The sequence below is a fragment of the Salvelinus fontinalis genome, chromosome 9 (assembly GCF_029448725.1).
Source record: "Salvelinus fontinalis isolate EN_2023a chromosome 9, ASM2944872v1, whole genome shotgun sequence".
NCBI classification, from domain to species: Eukaryota; Metazoa; Chordata; class Actinopteri; order Salmoniformes; family Salmonidae; genus Salvelinus; species Salvelinus fontinalis.
Window position 1 is genome coordinate 21,034,619 of NC_074673.1, and position 17,379 is coordinate 21,051,997.

At 47.4% G+C, this 17,379-nt stretch overlaps 1 protein-coding gene across 1 annotated transcript; it reads left to right on the forward strand.

Moving 5' to 3' along the window:
* Nucleotides 1–3,180: 3,180 nt before the first annotated feature.
* Nucleotides 3,181–17,259, forward strand: LOC129862258 (zinc finger homeobox protein 3-like). Its single transcript, XM_055933738.1, has 7 exons — nucleotides 3,181–3,506; nucleotides 4,289–6,101; nucleotides 6,289–6,893; nucleotides 7,063–7,294; nucleotides 8,285–8,532; nucleotides 9,439–13,470; nucleotides 13,599–17,259. The coding sequence occupies exons 2-7, from the start codon at nucleotides 4,325–4,327 to the stop codon at nucleotides 14,451–14,453; spliced, it is 7,749 nt and encodes a 2,582-aa protein (XP_055789713.1). The 5' UTR covers nucleotides 3,181–3,506; nucleotides 4,289–4,324; the 3' UTR covers nucleotides 14,454–17,259.
* The last annotated feature ends 120 nt before the right edge of the window (nucleotides 17,260–17,379 follow it).

Genomic DNA, 17,379 nt, shown 5'->3' on the forward strand with positions numbered 1-17,379 from the left:
ACTTTAGCCTACAGGGAGGGTCTATATTATCCACATGACCATCAAATAATGTTTTGTCTGTGCAGCTCCCTGTAACAGTTTCTCTCCACCAGAGAGCACTGTTGTTTAGTGAATGGTGAGGTATGTTACCCACACTCCTCAATCTGCAAATCTTACTACCAACTACCTTTTTACTTTCCCTCTCACTACATTGCTCTTTTTCAATTTCTCTCTTTCTTTCCTTCTCACTTTCTCTCTCTCTCTCTGCCTGTCTGTTTGTCTCTCACTGTGCACCATCTTTGCTGGACCTGAGTGGGGTTGCCAAGTCGACCAGACAGGATGTTACCATAGCAATGGCTCGTTTAGGTAGGATACCATTGGATACCATGGGTTGGAGAGAAGAGAGGGGTGTTGGATGAGTCGCCCTTCCCAATTTATTTCCCCTCTCCTCCCCCTGCTGTAACCAAAGACATATACATGTTATATAGGGTCTGGGAAAGGTGGGGGTTGGAGGTTTGGGTTCATGGGAAGAGGCTGGAGGTGCTGGGGGTCTTGTTATGCCCAGGGGGCAGGTCGGGCAGGGAGTGTACCAGTGGTTACTGGCCCATTAGCAGGAACAGGGTAAATCTTGCCTGGGGGCAAAGGGAGGGGGGACTGGCACCAGGCCAGGAGTGTGTGTATAATGTTGGGTTGGTTGCACTGATGGTTGTTTTATTGATCGAGACTGCACACGTGTGTTTAGCTTCTGACCGTCCACTAGATTGTCTCTGTGTGAATATATAATGGCTGTGTCTGACTCAGTCAAAGGATTAAAGACACGCGCATATTCCCCTGAGATATCTCTCCATGCGCTGCGCCTGACATACAATCGTAGATAAACACAATGGTACATTCTGTTTTATTTTTATTTTGAATTCCTCTGTATAATATATTATTATAAATATGATCTAAATGTGATGAATTTATGTTTTAATAATGTAACAGTAGACTTGAATAAGATAGGAATGCGTTCACATACATGATCTCTGTGCAGAAGAGTGTCATCAAATGTTGATCATAATATAATGTAGGCCTACAGAAACACACCATCATTTACATTCAAAAGTTGATTCATATAAACGTAAATAAACAACACATTTTCAGATGGAGAGAAAGAAAATAAGTAACCTATTGTTACGAGTAATTAAAATGGCGAACTCATAAACCATTCCAGCATATTTGGGATGCTCTTTAGGGTTTATTTTGATCCACTTTCTGCTATGCAAAATAATCAGATTTATTCAGCATATTGAATTTATATCAAGAACAGCCACAGCAACAACATCAACTAATACATGTGATAATAGGTCAATAAAAAGTATTTAATTATGCATACATTTTAGGTTAATTCTGGAAATGCTATAGGTCATATTGCCTTATAGCCTTTCACCGGATAAAAGCAACAACAGTGGTGCAGAGGACAAATACAATATTTTAATCACAGTATAACATGCCTTTAAATTCTGTGTCAGAAAAGGTTACGCTACAGCAGTTTTTATTGAAGATTTTAAATTGGTTTGCAATGAGTAAGTTATAGGCTACTTTACGTTTTCGTTTAATGAAAAATGAAAAATAGAACATTCGTAGCAAAGCGTATTGAAATACACCCCCCCGCACACGCACACACACACACGCACGCACACACGCACGCACGCACGCACGCACACACACACACACACACACACACACACACACACACACACACACACACACACACACACACACACACACACACACACACACACACACACACACACACACACACACGAGGTCATGATGTTGAATAATACATTATGTGTGGAATGAATATAATATAGCAACCTGAGACCTGGTTAAGAAGCAAACAAAAAAATAATTTTCTTTGTGTTATATTTAATTATTATTAATATTTTTGTTTTACAATTTTCTATAATTCTGGAGTGCATATCGAATATAGAAGCAAAGGTGGTGTAATTTTCGAGATAATTTTCTATGCAGATGCTTCTCGTATCATCGTATCACATAGTAAGTAAGCTTACTTTAATATTGTAATGCATTATTTCACAATAACCATCTCTATGTTTAATGCACGATATACAGGGTTTTAGGAAGAGATTTACACAGATAATTATTTATTTACATAGATAATATGCATTTCTCTAAAATATAATCATTACAAATCAGAACAAATTAAAATGTTCATGAATTCTGTATTGTAATTGCATATACTATCAGATATGTAATTACAGCATGTGATTTATGAAGATAATAATTCAGAAATTATTATATATTATATTAATTGTATTAGGCTGTATTATAATATATTATCCTATATTATCTTAGCCTGGATTATTATGAACAATTATAATAAGCCTATCATAACAATTATTCAGATTCTGTTAAACAATTATTTGTTTAAGTTTTTAAGGGTGAAAAAAATAAACATTTTTTTATACAATCACGGTTGGTTTATGGAATATTGTCGTGAAGACGCAGGGTTATTGTACGTTGAGTCTGTTGAGCCTCGAGAGACCGACAGATTGTGAAATCCACAATTAAATTATCATGACAATAGACGGGAGGAAAGAGAGAGAGCTTATGTAAGAAAAAGCTGAAAGGATCATAAATACATATGTAGGCCTTAGCCATTTATGACCAAAAATAGAAGACATTTTACAATTCGTTGTTTCTTCTTTTAGTCATAATATGGCTAGTGTTGGCCTATTTCTCTGAAGCACGCCAGATATAGCCTAACGCTGATTAAATGTATTATTTAATATTATTTAATAATGTAGCAGTAGTCTAGTTTTGTGTGGATTGAAAGAATAAATACTTGTCAAATAATGTGTTATATTTCAAGCATGCGACTGATGGTAGGCCTATGATACAAGGATGGGATATAGGCGATATACCTACTACTCAACTATATTTGCCCTATACATCTACATTTCACTTTAACCTTTTGTGACAAAATTATTATTCCAATTATTCCAACCCTTTCTTACAATATCAACATTACAATGATAATTCCATTTCTTGACTATTATCTCCGAATATCTGTATCCTCTTTAATCTTCCACATAGTCCCTCTTCGGTCCCTCTACCCCTCTCTCCCCTCCCTTTCTCCTCCGCCGCATCCCATTGATGCTGCCTGCGCAATTTTGCACATGCGCAGTGGGGTAGTCTCAGCCATCTGCAGGAAACCAATTAGCAGGAATAAAGAGCTAAGTGTTTTTCTCTCCTCTACGTTCAGACCTCACTCTACCTCTCCCCCTCTCACACCCCTCCGTCCCTCTGTTTACTGTAGATATAGCTTTAAGAAGACGATTTTAGGAACACAGAGAGGAGGACTGTGTTATGCTGCTCTCTCTGCGGCTGTCCTCTCCTGCACGCTCTCTGGTCCAAAGGGAATATGTGGATGTTCAGTAGACCCGCTATTTGACTGGATTACTACAGATACAGATACAGTCCAAGGAGTCCAGAGACGCCGCCGCCACAGCCGCACAGATGTGAGTCTGCGTTTGTTTCTAACTGTTCGTGATATCCCTCAAACTACTGGGGGATATCGCGGATATTGGCTGTGTTGTTGAATGGAAAGAAGAGCTTTGTGCCGTTATAGGCTGTTGAGGTTTTTATCTCTTGAGTAGGCTAAACAAAGACAGAAGTACGCTACAGTAATATAAACATCGTCATAGTCACCATTCCAGTTTTTATCAGGGTAGGATATCATTCTCTCTCTAAAGCGAATTCCCGTTAATCAGTATGCCCCCACCTCTCTCTCGCTCTCGCTCTCGCTCTCTCTCTCTCTCTTTCTCTTTCTCTCTCTCACACACACACACTCACACACACACACTCTCTCTCTCTCTCTCTCTCTCTCTCTCTCACACACACACACACACACACACACACACACACACACACACACACACACACACACACACACACACACACACACACACACACACACACACACACACACACACACACACACACACACACACTTTCCCTAAGTAATGGTTTCCCATACTAGATAGACATATAGTGGGGAATAATTGTGTAAATCATTTTAGATTTGTTATCGATAGACTAGGTTATTGATCTGTGTAAATGAAAACCTTTAGAGCCAAGACCAGTGGAGTAGCTAGTAGAGGTAGAAGTTCACCTGACAAAGACTATTGTTTATTGTGTTGCAGTAATTAACACTCAGTACTATGTGCATGCATTTCTTCCTTTAAATTCTTCTCTCTCTTCCTCTCTCTCTCTCCTCTCTCGCTCTCCATCTCTTTCTCAGGTGGGGTAGTGATGCGTGGCTGCTGTAGGAGCCATTATGGACAGCGGTGAGGGAGGGAGAGGAAGGGATGGAGGGAGAGAGGGAGGAGAACCTGACATCAGCACCAAGCCGTTATCTCATCCTCTCCTGACCCCGGAAGTGATTCCTTGTAAGGGGTCGCCCTCTCGTACCTCAGCCCCGGCCCCTGCCAAAGAGCCCTCCAACCTGATCCAGACAGAGCAGGGGGGTGCAGAGGGGACCGCAGGCAGAGAGGAGACCCCAGAAGGGGAGCGGGGTATATACTCACATAATAATGGTGTGACACTGAAAGAAGAGCAAGAGAAGGAAGAGAAGCTAAATGAGAAGAAGGAGAAAGAAAGATTGTTACTAGTGGACGACAGAGAGGAAACGGGAAGAAGAAACCTTGCACCAGCCCTCAGCAGCAAAGACAGAGGAGAAGAGGAAAAAGAGAAGAAAGAGGAAGAGGAGGAGGAGAGGGAAGAGGCCATCTCAAACCAAAGCCAAACCAAATCCAAATGTAGTCTATTACCTCGACAGAGCCAGCACAGTTCTGCTTCCAGCACTGTTATGGCCAGTGGCACATTGAACAGCAACATCCACATCACTCCTTCCAATTCTCCAAAGCACTCTACCTCTCCTTCTACCTGTCCAAAGCTCTCATTATCACCTTCCAATTCTCCAAAGCACTCTACCTCTCCTTCCACCTCTCCAAAGTGCTCCAGCTTTTCCCCCTTCTCTCCTTATCCTCAGAACGAGACAGAGGTGAGAGACACAGGAGAAGTACAGGGCAATAGTCCTAGTTTTCCTCTGAGCTTTAAACCCCAGCAGTCTGCTCTGTCTAAGTCCACCAGCCCACCCGCTAAGGATGATGGTAGGGCAGACGCCACTCACACTTCCCTTATTGCCAATGGAGACACTGCCAAAGTTCCAAAACCAAACAACAACCCAGAAGTGAGAGATGGAGATAGAGAGATGGAAATAGAAAGAGATGATGATGAGGGAAATGGAAAGAAAGAAAGAGAGGGAGATGAGAACATAGAGACTGTATCTAAGTACCTCCACTCCTCTCCCTCCTCTTCCTCCTCACCCTCCTCTCCAGTCTCACTGAACAGTCACATGGCATTGATGCACTCCCGGAACTCCTGCAAGACGCTTAAATGCCCCAAATGTAACTGGCATTACAAGTCCCAGCAGACACTGCAAGTCCACCTCAGAGAAAAACACCCAGAGTCTGGGGGCTCATGTGTGTGCGGGGGCTTGGGGGAGAATTGTGTTTGTGGAGGGTCAAGGGGTGTGTGTCTGTACTGTAGCACAGGGAAGGCCCATCCTCGTCTATCCCGGGGGGAGAGTTATGTCTGTGGGTACAAGCCCTACCGCTGTGATGTGTGTGATTACGCCACGTCCTCTAAAGGAAACCTCAGCATACACATGCAGTCAGACAAACACCTCAGCCACGTACAGGCAGCAGGACAAACACAACATGCGCACAGCACACACAGCGGGGGCTCCACTGTCAGAGACACGGCAGGCGATCAGGTGTATGGACACACACACCCCGAAGTCACGCAGCCCCCTGAAAACACACCGCCCTACCCCAGCCATCCCTCCTCCCAGGGTAAGAGGTGGCGGTGTGAGGTGTGTGATTATGAGACCAGCATTGCACGGAACCTGCGCATACACACCACCAGTGAGAAACACACACAAAATGTGCTGCGCCTGAAACACACACACAACGTACTACAGCTGCAGAGAAGCTACTACCTGGCTCACTGCAGGAGTCTGCCTCCTCAACTCACACTGCTACACAGCATAGGTGAGAGACTTAACACACACTGACACATACTAAATTACTGTTTTGTTGGGTTCTGTTCACTGGCACATCAAGTTAGGTTGATACTTGATTATATCCATGCTTATATGTATGTTTTGTCACGGCCTGTCTGTGTGTGTGTCTATCTGTGTGTCTGTGTTCTGTGTGTGTCTGTCTGTGTGTGTCCTAGGTGGGCAGCAGTCTTTGGATATGCATCAACTAACAGCAGAGGAGCCAGTTGCCCCAGATTCAACCCTGACCCCCTCCCCCTCTCCTCCTCCCTCCTCCTCACCATCCCCTTCTCCATCCCCCTCTCCCCCTCCTCCCCTGTCTCTCTCCCCCTCTCCCCCTCCTCCCCTGTCTCTCTCCTCCTCTTCTCCACTCTACCGTGGTGTGTTCCGGTGCCTGGTGTGTTTCAGTTTCTCCTCTGACAGTCTGGAGTCTCTTGGGTCTCACCTGAGTGCCCCCCGCTCCCTGCCCCAGTCTGAGTGGCGTTGTCTGGTGGCCGGAGGCTGCTATTGCAGGCTGTGTGGCTACAGCACCCCCCTCACAGCTAACTTCACCTTGCACTGCCAGACAGACAGACACAGGGCCCGCTACCAGCTGGCTGCCCACCTCTGGGAGAGAGGGGAGAAGGGGGAGGCTGTGGACTGGGAGGAAGTTGGGAAGTTGGTTGCTACAGGCAACCTGGTCCAGCTGAAGTGTAACGTGTGTGACTTCCAGACCACCAGCTTGGAGAAACTGAGAATACACGGCGTCAACTCCCAACACCAGGCCAGCCTCAGAGTCTACAGGGTCAGTACAAACACAAAAATTGCTGTTTTTGAGCTATATAATTGTTTAGAAATATTTGGCATATAGACAGCAAATAAAACACAGAGACCAGATTTATTTTGTATATATTTCTTTCTATCACACCTTGTATAACTCCAACTTCCCCCAATCTCTTTCCCTCTCTCTCTAGTTCTTAGAGCAGTATGACAGTGCAGTAGCTGGAGGCTCCTGGTCGTTCCACTGTGTCTTGTGTAATTACTCCTCCCGATCTAAACTCCACCTACTGAGACACACCCACTCCACGGGTCATTATAAGAGGGAGGAGCTTCACCGCTTGCAGCTTGTGAAAAGGAGGAGCCTGAATAAAGGAGAGGAGCTAGCTGCCATCTTCAGCATCAGGAAGTGTACCAGTCCTGAGATAGGTAAGAAATTCAGCTCATCTTTTCCCATTCCCTTCTCTCTGAAATGTGCACTTGTTCATTCCTCCTTAGGAATTTAAAAGTATGGGATTATTGTAGACATCGGCAAGAGGGAATTTCGACCATATTTTGTACATCGGTCCAGAACAAATGTATAAATAAGATAGAGAAAATTAACTGTAGGCCTAGGATGAGTCAATGGAAAGAGGAAATTAGAAGAAACTTGGAGAGATGGAGCAAGGTGAAGAGAGAGTGATTGAGAGAAAATGAATGATTGATTATGGTCAGGGGTCAATTGGCTTAATTGATTTGTCGATACACATGCTCGTTACATCCCCTATCACCCCGACAACGCTAACGAGCACCTACCGACTCACTGCTATTGAACTGTAGGGTGGCAGGTAGCCTAGCGGTTAAGCGCTTTGGCCCAGTAACCGATAAGTTGCTGGTCGAATTCCAGAACTGACTAGGTGAACAAAAATCTGATGTCGTGCCCTTGAGCAAGGCATTTAACCCTGATTGCTCCTGTAAGTCACTCTGGATAAGAGCATCTGTTAAATAACTCAAATGTCTGTAATATTCCAGAATAGAACTTTCAGGGCCAGTTACCCAGTCACTGTCAATAGAGATTCTCCATTGAGCATGCTTTTTAGTCCATGACTAGGCTTAGTGAGGGTCAGAAACTAGACTTCCGAGTACCGTTCTAATGACTCCTACTGTACTCTGTTCTATCTCTGTCTGGTCTAAATCTGGTCTAACTCTGTTTGCTACTCTGTATTAAACAGTCAATAGCAGGTATTTGGTCTGAATGAACTGGTCTGAATCCCAGGAGGCTCTTTAATAGAAAATCAATAATGGATCAATCTGTCTGTGTGTGTGTGTGTGTGTGTGTGTGTGTGTGTGTGTGTGTGTGTGTGTGTGTGTGTGTGTGTGTGTGTGTGTGTGTGTGTGTGTGTGTGTGTGTGTGTATTAACATATGTGTTATCTTTCTAGATGAAAGCAGTGAGGAGGGGGAGAGGAGAGATTCCTTATCCCCAGCCAAGCGATCATTCTCTTGGCTGGAGGAGACACAGAGCCCCCTCTCTCCTAAACGCCACAGAACCGACAAACACTCCACTGACCAACGGACTACTGCCAAGTGCCCACTGTGCCAGGACACACTGGTACACACACACCTGAGACGTCACCTCACACTCACTCATAGTGTGGCCCAGGACTGTGTGGACAAGCTCATGAGCACTGTAAGTGTGTGTGTGCTCTAGCTACCTTTCATAAGCAGAAGTGCAATCAAGCTGAAGGAGTTTGCTTTTAGTGTCTCTAGCAAACAAAGAGTGCTCATCTCTCCACATCACCAACCTCCATTACTTTACCCAGCATGCTAAGTGCTCTTTGTCTCCCTCTCTGACTTCACTTGACTGCCTTCTTCCTTTTAGTCTTCCTGTTTTACCCCTCATCCCTCTCTCACCCCTCCCTCTCCTCTCATCTCTCTTACCCTCTCCTCTCCCTTTTTTCTCTCACTCCCTTTTCATATCTCTCATTCTTCTCTCCACCCGTCCTCTCTCTCTCCATCTTTTTCTCTGTGCCCCTTGTTCTCTCTCACCCCCCCTCTTTCTCCATCTTTCTCTCTGCGCCTCCTCTTTCTCTCTCTCACCCCCTCTCAACCCCTCCTCTCTCTCTCCATCTCTCTGCCACCACAGCCCCCATTCTCCACCCCTCTCCCTCTCTCTCTGATAGTAGTGTAGGTTCATTAATTCAGTCTGGGGTGATGATGGCCATTATGTTCCTCGCTTTCCAATTACTCTCTCAAGATTAAGCCTGACCTTCACTCTCTCACTGCTGCACCCGCATATGTGTATGTGTCTCTTCTGTCTCTGCTATGCCAAGTGTGTGTGTCTTCTTTCTGTGTGTGTGGTTGATTTTAAAAACACTCTTGATTCTATTTCAATCTATCTGGTATTATTATTCATTGATTTAGAAGTAAAGTGTGTAATGGGAGAATGAGGTGATGTTGACAATAAAGGAGCATCACTATTATTATTCCATCTGCACTATCAAACAGGAAAGACACTGTTTTGACTGACTATAAAGGCAATCAGTCATCTGGACAGACTGACGTTCAAAACCTTTGTTGTTGGATTATTTTCCAGGTGGCAGTGGAGCTGCCAGAGATTCTACAGAAAGAGACACTGCAGAGGGATTCCCATTCAAACGACTCCAACACAAACGAATATCAAACAAACGATTCCAACACAATCGACTTTTACGCAAAGGAGTCCCTCAGAAATGAGTCTCAATCAAAAGTGATAGAAGTGATAGAAGTGATACCAGCCAAAGATGTCCCTTCTCTGCCCACCCGTCCTTGTGAGGACCAGCATCTAGCAGAGGACAACACCTCTCACCTCCCAGAGTCCCCCAGCTCTCCCCCCCCCCCACCCACTCCTCCCTCTCCCTCCCTCAGCCACCTCCCTTCATCCACCTTACCCCCCTCTCCTCCCAGCGATGCCCCTCCCTCCTCTGATCGTCATGGTTACAGGTTCCGCTGTGGCAGGTGCAGTCTAGCATTCCGGACACAGGAGAAGCTGAAGCTGCACTGGCAGTACCATGCCATGAGGGCGGCGACAGAGTGCCACCTCTGCCCCAGACGCTGCCGCAGCCAAGAGGCCCTGCAGAGACACCTGCTCAACACACACCTACAGGACCTACACCTACAGGGTACACACCCTGACCAGAGTAGAGCACACGTCCAACGACAAACCAGCCTGGAGGGGGAGGAAGAGGAGGGGGAGAGTATGAGTGAAGAAGATAAGGAGGAAGATGAGGAGGATGAGGAGGCAAATGAAGGAGAGGAGGATGAAAAGGATGACCCAGATGAGGAGGAGAGGCCCAGTCCAGGGGTTAGTAATAGTGACAAGGGTTCAGGGCAGCAGGAGGAGGAGACAGGGTCAGAACCCAGCCCCCTCATCAAGGGCTCGAACCCGACTCTGGAGCGGTTCCTGGACCCGGCTCGGCCCTACAAGTGTTCAGTCTGCTGTGAGTCCTTCACTCAGAGAACCATCCTGCTGGTCCACTATAACTCTGTGTCTCACCTCCACCGAGCCAAAGCCAGACGGGCCCTGCATGACTCCAGCCCCAGTCATGCTGACACCCCCCAGGGCCTGGAACCAAGCCCCTACCGCTGCAGCCTGGCCCCTGACCCCAGGCCCTACCGCTGCAGAATGTGTAGGGTGGCCTACAGCCAGAGCTCCACCCTGGACATCCACCTCCGTTCTGTACTGCACCAGACACGAGCCCGTGCAGCTCGGACCCAGCTACCACTGAACCCCCACACCCACCAAACTCTAGCTCCAGCCTCAGCCTCAACCCAGGCTCCCCACACCCCAGTCCCATCCTTGGTCCAAACCCAGACCCCTGCCTCCAGCCCTTCTCCTGGAGGAGGAGAGGCATCTACCAGGGGAACCCCCCCAGCAGACACTAGACCAGCCCCTGCCTCCCCAAGTCCCTGTTCCTCCCTGAGTGAAGCCCAGCTGAGTGTGGGTGTCTCTGGGCAGGTTAAGGGTCACCAGGCTAAGAGGAGGAGAGTAGAGGTCCTGCCCGCTTCCGTAGGTCAGCAGGACCTGACGTTACTCCAACAGCAATTAGCCCAGGCCCAGATACTACAGCAGCAACAGGAGATAGCCCAAGCCCAGATACAGCAAAACACAGCCCTTCTCCAGCCCCAGCTCTTTAGTCCAACACTGCTCCCTCACCTCCCCTTACTGCAACAGAACCTCCTAAAGCAGCACCTCCCTTCAGCAGCAGAGATTCTCCAACACGGGAACCTCTTCCCTCCCCTCCCCTTATCCCCAGACAGCCTATTCTCTCTGCAGCAGCAGCTGCTCCTGTCCTTCTACCTTTCTGGGGGGTTGCATCTCAACCCCAACACAACCCTTATGAACCAGACCACCTCAGCTGTCTCACCTCAGACCACCTCAGCTGTCTCCCCTCAGACCACCTCAACTTTCTCCCCTCAGACCACTTCAGCTTTCTCCCCTCAGACCACCTCAGCTTTCTCCCCTCAGACCACCTCAGCTGTCTCCCCTCAGACCACCTCAGCTGTCTCCCCTCAGACCACCTCAGCTGTCTCCCCTCAGACCACCTCAGCTGTCTCCCCTCAGACCACCTCAGCTGTCTCCCCTCAGACCACCTCAGCTGTCTCCCCTCAGACCACCTTGGACCAACACCCCCAGATAGAGAGGCTTGACCCTCCCTCTCCACAGCCAGAGATGAATAGAATCCAGTTTCCAGGCCATGCCCCGAAATGTGAAACCCAGGCTGAGACCGCTGACAGTGACTCCCCCCTCCACCAGACAGAGAAAGAGTACAACCCATCCTCCCCTCCTGAGGGAGATGGAGAGAAGAACGGAGAGATGCAGGAGAGTGAGAAGAAGGAGAGAGCAGAGAAGGCCCTCAGAGTTCTGTTGGAAAGATACGGCTGGGAGCTGGCCCTACAAAGCACTCAGAGCAGACAGAGACAGCAGAACAGAGAGATGGAGGGATGCCTGGAGGAGGAGGAGAAGCAGTGTGGAGAATGTGGGAAGCTGTTCTCTGACTCTCTGATCCTGAAGAGCCACCAGGAGTTTGTTCACCGCCAGATGATCCCTCCTGTAGTGTTGGAGATGTTCTCCAGACAGTACAGGCTGCAGTACGACCGCCTCTACCCCCTCAGACCCTTCACACCGGGGGACACTGAGACTACTGTTGTTGCACCCCTAACCCCAGCTTCAGCACCTGCACTTGCACCTTTACCCCCAGCACCAGCCTCAGATTCAACCCTCGACCAAGCCCAATCCCTCTCCGTCTCCCAAACCTCAGTCCCAGCCCTTATCCCAGCTGCAACCCTAACAGCCATAGACACAGACCCAGCTGTGCCCCCACCACCAGCATTTGTATCTGTAACCCTGTCCCCAGACCAAGCCCCAGTTAATTCCCTCTCCCCAGTCCAAGCCAGAGCCTCACCAACACCCTCTCCTCCTCCTCCACCCCCCCGCCAACCACAACCACTTTCAGAGCAGGACAGTACCACAACGACAACCACCCCTTGCCCTGACCCCTCTCAAACTATCATACACAGGCCCAAACTTTCCATACCCCCTCTCCCCTTACCCCAACTCCCCCTGCCCCGTCTTCCTTTATCCAACCTCTCCTCTCTTCCCTTCCCCATAGACCCCTCTCTCCTCCCCCTTGGTCTAATGCAGCCCATAGCCCTCCAGTCAATGCTTCAGTACCAGTCCCTGTTATCGTCTTGCCACCAACCACCCTTATCCCTATACACCAACACCCATTCTGCTCCTAGCCTAGCCCTACCCCCATACACTACCACCCACTCTGCTCCTAGCCCAGCTCTACCCCCATACACTACAACCCACTGTGCTCCTAGCCCAGCTCTACCCCCATACACTACCACCCACTCTGCTCCTAGCCCAGCTCTACCCCCATACACTACCACCCACTCTGCTCCTAGCCCAGCCCTACCCCCATACACTACCATCCACTCTGCTCCTAGCCCAGCCCTACCCCCATACACTACCACCCACTCTGCTCCTAGCCCAGCTCTAACCCCATACACTACCACCCACTCTGCTCCTAGCCCAGCTCTACCCCCATACACTACCACCCACTGTGCTCCTAGCCCAGCCCTACCCCCATACACTACCACCCACTCTGCTCCTAGCCCAGCCCTACCCCCATACACTACCACCCACTCTGCTCCTAGCCCAGCTCTACCCCCATACACTACCACCCACTGTGCTCCTAGCCCAGCCCTACCCCCATACACTACCACCCACTCTGCTCCTAGCCCAGCCCTACCCCCATACACTACCACCCACTCTGCTCCTAGCTCAGCTCTACCCCCATACACTACCACCCACTGTATTCCTAGCCCAGCCCTGCCCTCTCTGAAGCATAGGCTGGAGGAAGGGACAGAGGTTAGGCCTATGAGTGATGTGATGGCCGGTGATGGAGAGGAAGGGGGGGAGGGAGAGGGGGATGAGCAGAGGAGGGAAAGGCGCCAGAGGACCACCATCAGTGCAGAGCAGCTAGAGGTTCTGTACCAGCGCTACAGTCTGAACTCCAACCCAACCCGCTCTGTACTGGAGGGCATCACCAGGGACACAGGCCTGAAGAAACGTGTGGTGCAGGTACTTTATCATTATCATAGTAACATTTCTTTAATTCTGTAATGCTGAATCATCTTTTGTGTAATAACATGTAATCATCTTTTGTGTAATAACATGTAATAATGCTTTGTTTGTCTGTCCTTCCTCAGGTATGGTTCCAGAACACCAGGGCTCGTCAGAGGAAGGGCCAGCTCCAGACCCTGGGGAGAGGAGGTTTAGGTGTGGGTCTAGGTGACAACCACAGGCGCTGTCCATTCTGTAGGGCTTTGTTCAAGGCTCAAAGTGCCCTGGACGCCCATGTTAGGGCCCGCCACTGGTCCCAGACTGACAGACCTGCCTATGGCTTGTCTCATCAGATGGGTTCCGCTGATGTCTTCAGCTTTTCTCACAACCATGGATCCTACAGAGACAGGGAGGTTCCCCCACTCTCCCTCCAGCATTCTCCCTCTCTCTCCCACCATCCTTCTCTCCCTCCCTCCCTCCATCCCTCCCCGAACCCCTTTCATCCCTCCCCAAGCCCCGGGGTCATCCCCACTGAGAGAAAATATATTTCTGGGGAAACAGATTTGAGCTTTGACCTGAACGAACCCGACATGGAAGAGGAGGAGGAGGAAGGAGGTCTGTCAGTAAAAATATTCCCTTCGTCTGACCAGGCTCATGAGGGTAACCATAGCAATCTGTTGTCTCTGGGATACAAATATGGGATGGCAAGCTTCAACGTTCATGACTGTGACCAGAACTCCAGCACAAGTCTGTCTGAGAGTATGGATAGGCATGGACCGCGACAGCAGCAGCAGCAGAGGCAGCGTACACAGATGACCCCCCAGCAGGTGGCCAAGCTCAGAGCCTGTTACAGGGAGCACCCCACCCCCAGCCCCCTGCAGTGTGAGGGCCTGGGACGGCAGCTGGGGCTCCCACGCAGGGTGGTGCAGGTGTGGTTTCAGAATGGTCGGGCCAAGGAGAAGAGGGCAAGGAGCCTCAGAGTCGACCCCACCACAGGATAGAGGGAAAGGCAGCAGAGGACAGGGGAGAGAACGCACACAGCCATGAACTAAGTGCACGTCACTCACAACAATAAACCAACCGGATGCCACAGAAGCCAAAGAGCATTCTACCAGTGTACCTCACCCCTTACTCAGCCCCAAAACATCACAGGGCAGACCTCCTCTAGAGCTTTAAGACCCCACTCCTCTGTTCCTCTGTCTCTCCTTTCCCCTCCTCTCCTGTCCTCCAACCGATACCTCAGGAGTTAACCCCTCCATGCCAACAGATGTCCCTGTTCTGACAATATAATCTAGAGAACCAGGACACAGTATGTGTCTGTTTAAAGACTTTACTAGTGCAAGTATCAAACTGTTAGACGTTTTAGTGTATATAACGTTCTTTCAAAGTATAAGAAAACTGAAAGAAACAAAAGCAGCTACGGAAAACAAAAATGTTAAATATTCTTTACAAAGAGCATCTGCAAAGACTGGCTTGGATTCCAAAGCTCGTAACCAAAACCTTACATGTCCGTGGATTGTGTTGTCACCATGGTGGTTTTCATTTCCAAACCACAGTACAGACCATACAGTGAAGAGTAGAACTGAGACTGGTGCGTAGACTGACGGGTCTACGTGGGGCTGAAGCAGACCTCAACCTTCTCAATGATAACTCTACTGCACATGTACTGAACGCTCCTTATGTGGATAATAGGCCAAATAGCACTGAGCTAAGTCCACTTTGTCCTTTATGTGAGAGGTCATATAAGAAGCTATTTTGATAACGGTCGACCAATATATGTCACAACTTTAACCAAACACTACACAACATTGTCTGTGTTAAGTAAATGTTAATGAATATTATGGATTAACGGTCGTTATTATGCTTTGATAAGACAAGTGTTATTTTGTGGTGTATGAGAACATAATGTAGGCGTAATGATGTGGAGTTGCCTTTTCTTCTTATTTGAGTAAAAATACCAATACGTTGTGTAATATAATTCCATGTCTACTATACTCAGGCCAACTGAACTGTTTTTTATTTGGTCATAATAATGTACTAGTCTCTCTTCGGTCCCTAATGTCAGACACAAAGTCTGTTTCGAAACCTTATGATGTAAATATTGACTGTTGATGTGAAGTTCCTGTAATGGTCGTTCTAAAGAAACCTCTCTGGATTTGAGAGATCTGAGCTTTCTGACCCATAATTGATGGTTCCATTATTACAATGTTAAATGGTGTGAGGGGTAAATTAATGTACAGTATGTAGCTTTTATATGGTCGACTCAGTCTCCCCTGAGACTGCCTCTGTTCTGACGGACCATACTCACCGAGAGTTACTGACGTTATACTGATGAAAACTTCGGATGTTGTGTGCACTTAACTCTATCTCACACACTCTAACTGTTTCTCTCTCTCATCTTTTTGATCTCTAAATGTAATAATATTACTGTAGTAATGGTAACAGTAATAACTATGATAATATCGAATGCTTTAAAACACAACCCAAAGACAATAACACTGTAACCATCGATGCATAAATCCCACAAAAAACAACTTAAAAAGTTTACTTGACAATGTAACATTGATTGTTGGGAAGAAAGAGTGACTGTATCAGAACTGCTGTATCTGTCTTCACCAAGCCACTGGTGAGTGTACACTGTAACCTCCAGAAAAACCAAAACCTGTTATTATACTAGGATGGAGGAGCACTTCTCAAAGCCCCCCCCCCCCCCCCCAGCTACTAGTGCACTCAGTAGGGAACCAAACCCCAGCCCCTAGTGTACCATACTCAGTAGGGAACTACTTCAGAGCCATTGCAGTGTGTAGAGTGGTTGAAATGTTTTCCTCGTCAATGTCTTTCTAACCAGATGGAAGAATCTATCTCAGTCTTTGAGGATGTCCAGTTGGCTGCTAACATATTTTGCAATACTTTAATAACAACAAACTGTTATAACACACATGACGCTGTTCATAACCTGACCTTTTATTCTGATGTTAACAAAGAGATACTTGGGGCGCCAGTATTTACTCAGTATATGTATTATTATGTGGACAGTGGTTTCTAAACAAAGATACAAAGAAGTTACAATGATACTATAAAGATAAGATACTTCTATACTTAAGATCCTGCATATCTATTCTATGGCAGGTTGGATTGTATCTAGCCCAAACCTTCTACAGGTCTGTGTACCAGTATGTTTCTGATCTTGTGTCGCTGGCTTGTTTAGCCATGTTTGTTTCTGCTTTAGGCCAACAATGTAGCCACGTAGCTATGTAGCCATGCTTGTCTCTGCTATAGGCCAGGCAACAATGTAGCCATGTAGTGACATAGACACGTATCCCATGTACCTGGGTAGCCACGTAGTCATGTAGCCACACAGATTGTAGCCATGTAGCTATGTAGCCATGCAGTGATACTGAACACAGAAACAGTCTGTCATCCAGGCTAACCTTCCAAAGGATTCTAACTCTGTTTACCCGTAGCTCTATATCTGACCAATGTTTACCACAATACCAATGATCTTTCTTCTGTACTGAAATTCCAAATACTGTACCACTTGGCAGTTATTATGTACATATTGTTGTTTTATTCCTTTTGCTTATTTTCTGAATAACTGTAAGATGTAAATATTGTGTCGTTCCTGGAAGCTGTTGCCGTAGTGATAACCAAAAGATACCTGTGTTGTGCACCTGTCTCAGTCTCTTGCTCCAGTGGTTAACTTTGTTCCTTCTCCCCAGTTCTCATATGGATGTGTGTTTTCTCTCCCTCCCCTTTCCATAGCCACTGAGGTAAATAAAGTCTGGTTTGGTGGACATATTTGCCCAATGTCTTGCGTGTGTGTGTGTTGTGGGTAGATCCCTGGACCCAGAGGTCAGTTCATTAATTACGTCAGTGACATCCAGCCAGATTACTTTCCTTTGTGACAAAATGATATGATGAATATTA

What these genes read in the sequence shown, in the direction of transcription:
- LOC129862258 (XM_055933738.1), top strand. Translation starts at nt 4,325, where the DNA reads ATGGACAGCGGTGAGGGAGGGAGAGGAAGGGATGGAGGGAGAGAGGGA. An exon ending in CCAGCCTCAGAGTCTACAGG is followed by an intron (nt 6,894 to 7,062) that starts GTCAGTACAAAC and finishes CTCTCTCTCTAG; the next exon opens with TTCTTAGAGCAGTATGACAG. An exon ending in GTGTACCAGTCCTGAGATAG is followed by an intron (nt 7,295 to 8,284) that starts GTAAGAAATTCA and finishes TTATCTTTCTAG; the next exon opens with ATGAAAGCAGTGAGGAGGGG.